We start from the raw sequence: 1,509 nt of genomic DNA, 5'->3' as shown, positions 1-1,509 counted from the left end.
ACGCATTTCGTTGGAATTTCAACACTTGAGTAAAATTGTAAAAAATATCGATTAAATGTAACTTAAACCCATAAAAGAGCCAAAAATCACCTTGATAGTATGCTTGTCCAAGCTTATTTCAGGACAAATAAGGACATTTTCGAGGTGCATAAATGCATAAATCGAAATTGTTAAACACCAAACACATATCTTTATTTGACTTATGCCTGTACGCCGAACGCGGAAGTTGTAAAGTCGAAACATGTTGCCAAGTCTTGTTTTGCGCAACACTGGATCAAATGGTAGTGGTAGCATTAGCTGCCGCTAGACCTTTGGGACTGCCACCATACCCCACTCTGCAGCCAGGCGAAGTGACGTGATACAATGGCTCATGGTCTGCAGTCCGAGTCGACACCCTGTTGGGTATCGATCCAAGTCCCCTTGCTTCAACGGCGTGACAATTCTGCCCAACGCAAGCCCTCCGACAGGAAAAGCAGAGTCAGACGCCAACTTCATGCCATGTGCAACACGGATGTCGTCGGCTAGCATCTCCTGCAGCCTTCGGCTCATTTCGCCATCATTCCAAGAGCCCGGGCAGTTGTGGCGACCACAGAGGATCGTGCCATCGAGTCCAAAGCATAGAACACCAGTGACAAACACCGAGTGTAACCACCCTAAAGACAGATCAGTGACCCGATACTCTCACATGACATACCATTGTAGTGGGCATTCTGCAAATCCGCACAAGACGACTCTTATACACGAAGGTTTTCGCCGTCGACAAATCCAAACACACGAAGCGAGGGGCTCACACTCTTGTGACTTCAACGCCCAATACTGCTGCTTGGTCTTGGACGGCCACAAAATCCTCGCAGCTGGTAAGCACTTGAGCGCCCTTGATAGGGCGTCTTCGCCCTTTCGCAGTAGTCGTGACAATGTTGTGGATGCAACGCCAAAGAGTTCCTGCAGCGTCTTGAGCTCAACAGCCGCAGTGTAGAAGTGGAGCACAATGGCTAAAACAGCGTGCGTGTGTTGGGACGCGAGGTGGACGTCCACACTGGCCTGGCCGAGATAGTACAACGTATTCGCGATTGAAGTATACAAGGAGCTCATCAAAAGCTTCGGGAGTGAGCGAGACTGTTGCTATAAACGATGCTGTATCACGCGAGGCATATATGTAGTACCATGCAGTGTCCGTCTGGTTTGCGGGTAACGAGACTGTTTGAACTCTGTTGCGCTCCTTTAGAGCTGTGCGGAGCTTTAACGCACGCAGTCTTCTAAGCAAGGAGCGACGACTTGACAGTCGTGCCATCATGACGCCGATGAGTTCGGAACCCAAAATTGTGATGTATTTCTCATTGACCTAGGCACCAGTAATTTTTTACCCAATGAAAAGAAGTTTTTGATTCATCATCGCCCAATAAGAATGCAAGAGTTTGCGATTTTGCTGTGGTTTTGGTACCCTCGCGTCTTACAAATTGTGATATTTCCCTGGATATACAATAAATACACGGGCACTATCCGGATGCA

At 48.0% G+C, this 1,509-nt stretch overlaps 1 protein-coding gene across 1 annotated transcript; it reads right to left on the bottom strand.

Moving 5' to 3' along the window:
* Positions 1–303: 303 nt before the first annotated feature.
* On the bottom strand, positions 304–1,092 carry H310_14987 (hypothetical protein; the record flags this gene model as incomplete). Its single annotated transcript, XM_008882966.1, has 2 exons — positions 304–653; positions 792–1,092. The coding sequence occupies 2 exons, from the start codon at positions 1,090–1,092 to the stop codon at positions 304–306; spliced, it is 651 nt and encodes a 216-aa protein (XP_008881188.1).
* Positions 1,093–1,509: the final 417 nt, after the last annotated feature.

Source organism: Aphanomyces invadans, assembly GCF_000520115.1.
Source record: "Aphanomyces invadans strain NJM9701 unplaced genomic scaffold supercont1.118, whole genome shotgun sequence".
Lineage (NCBI taxonomy): Eukaryota > Oomycota > Saprolegniomycetes > Saprolegniales > Verrucalvaceae > Aphanomyces > Aphanomyces invadans.
Note: the sequence above shows the minus strand (reverse complement) of the source record. Positions and strands in the feature narration are given on the sequence as shown.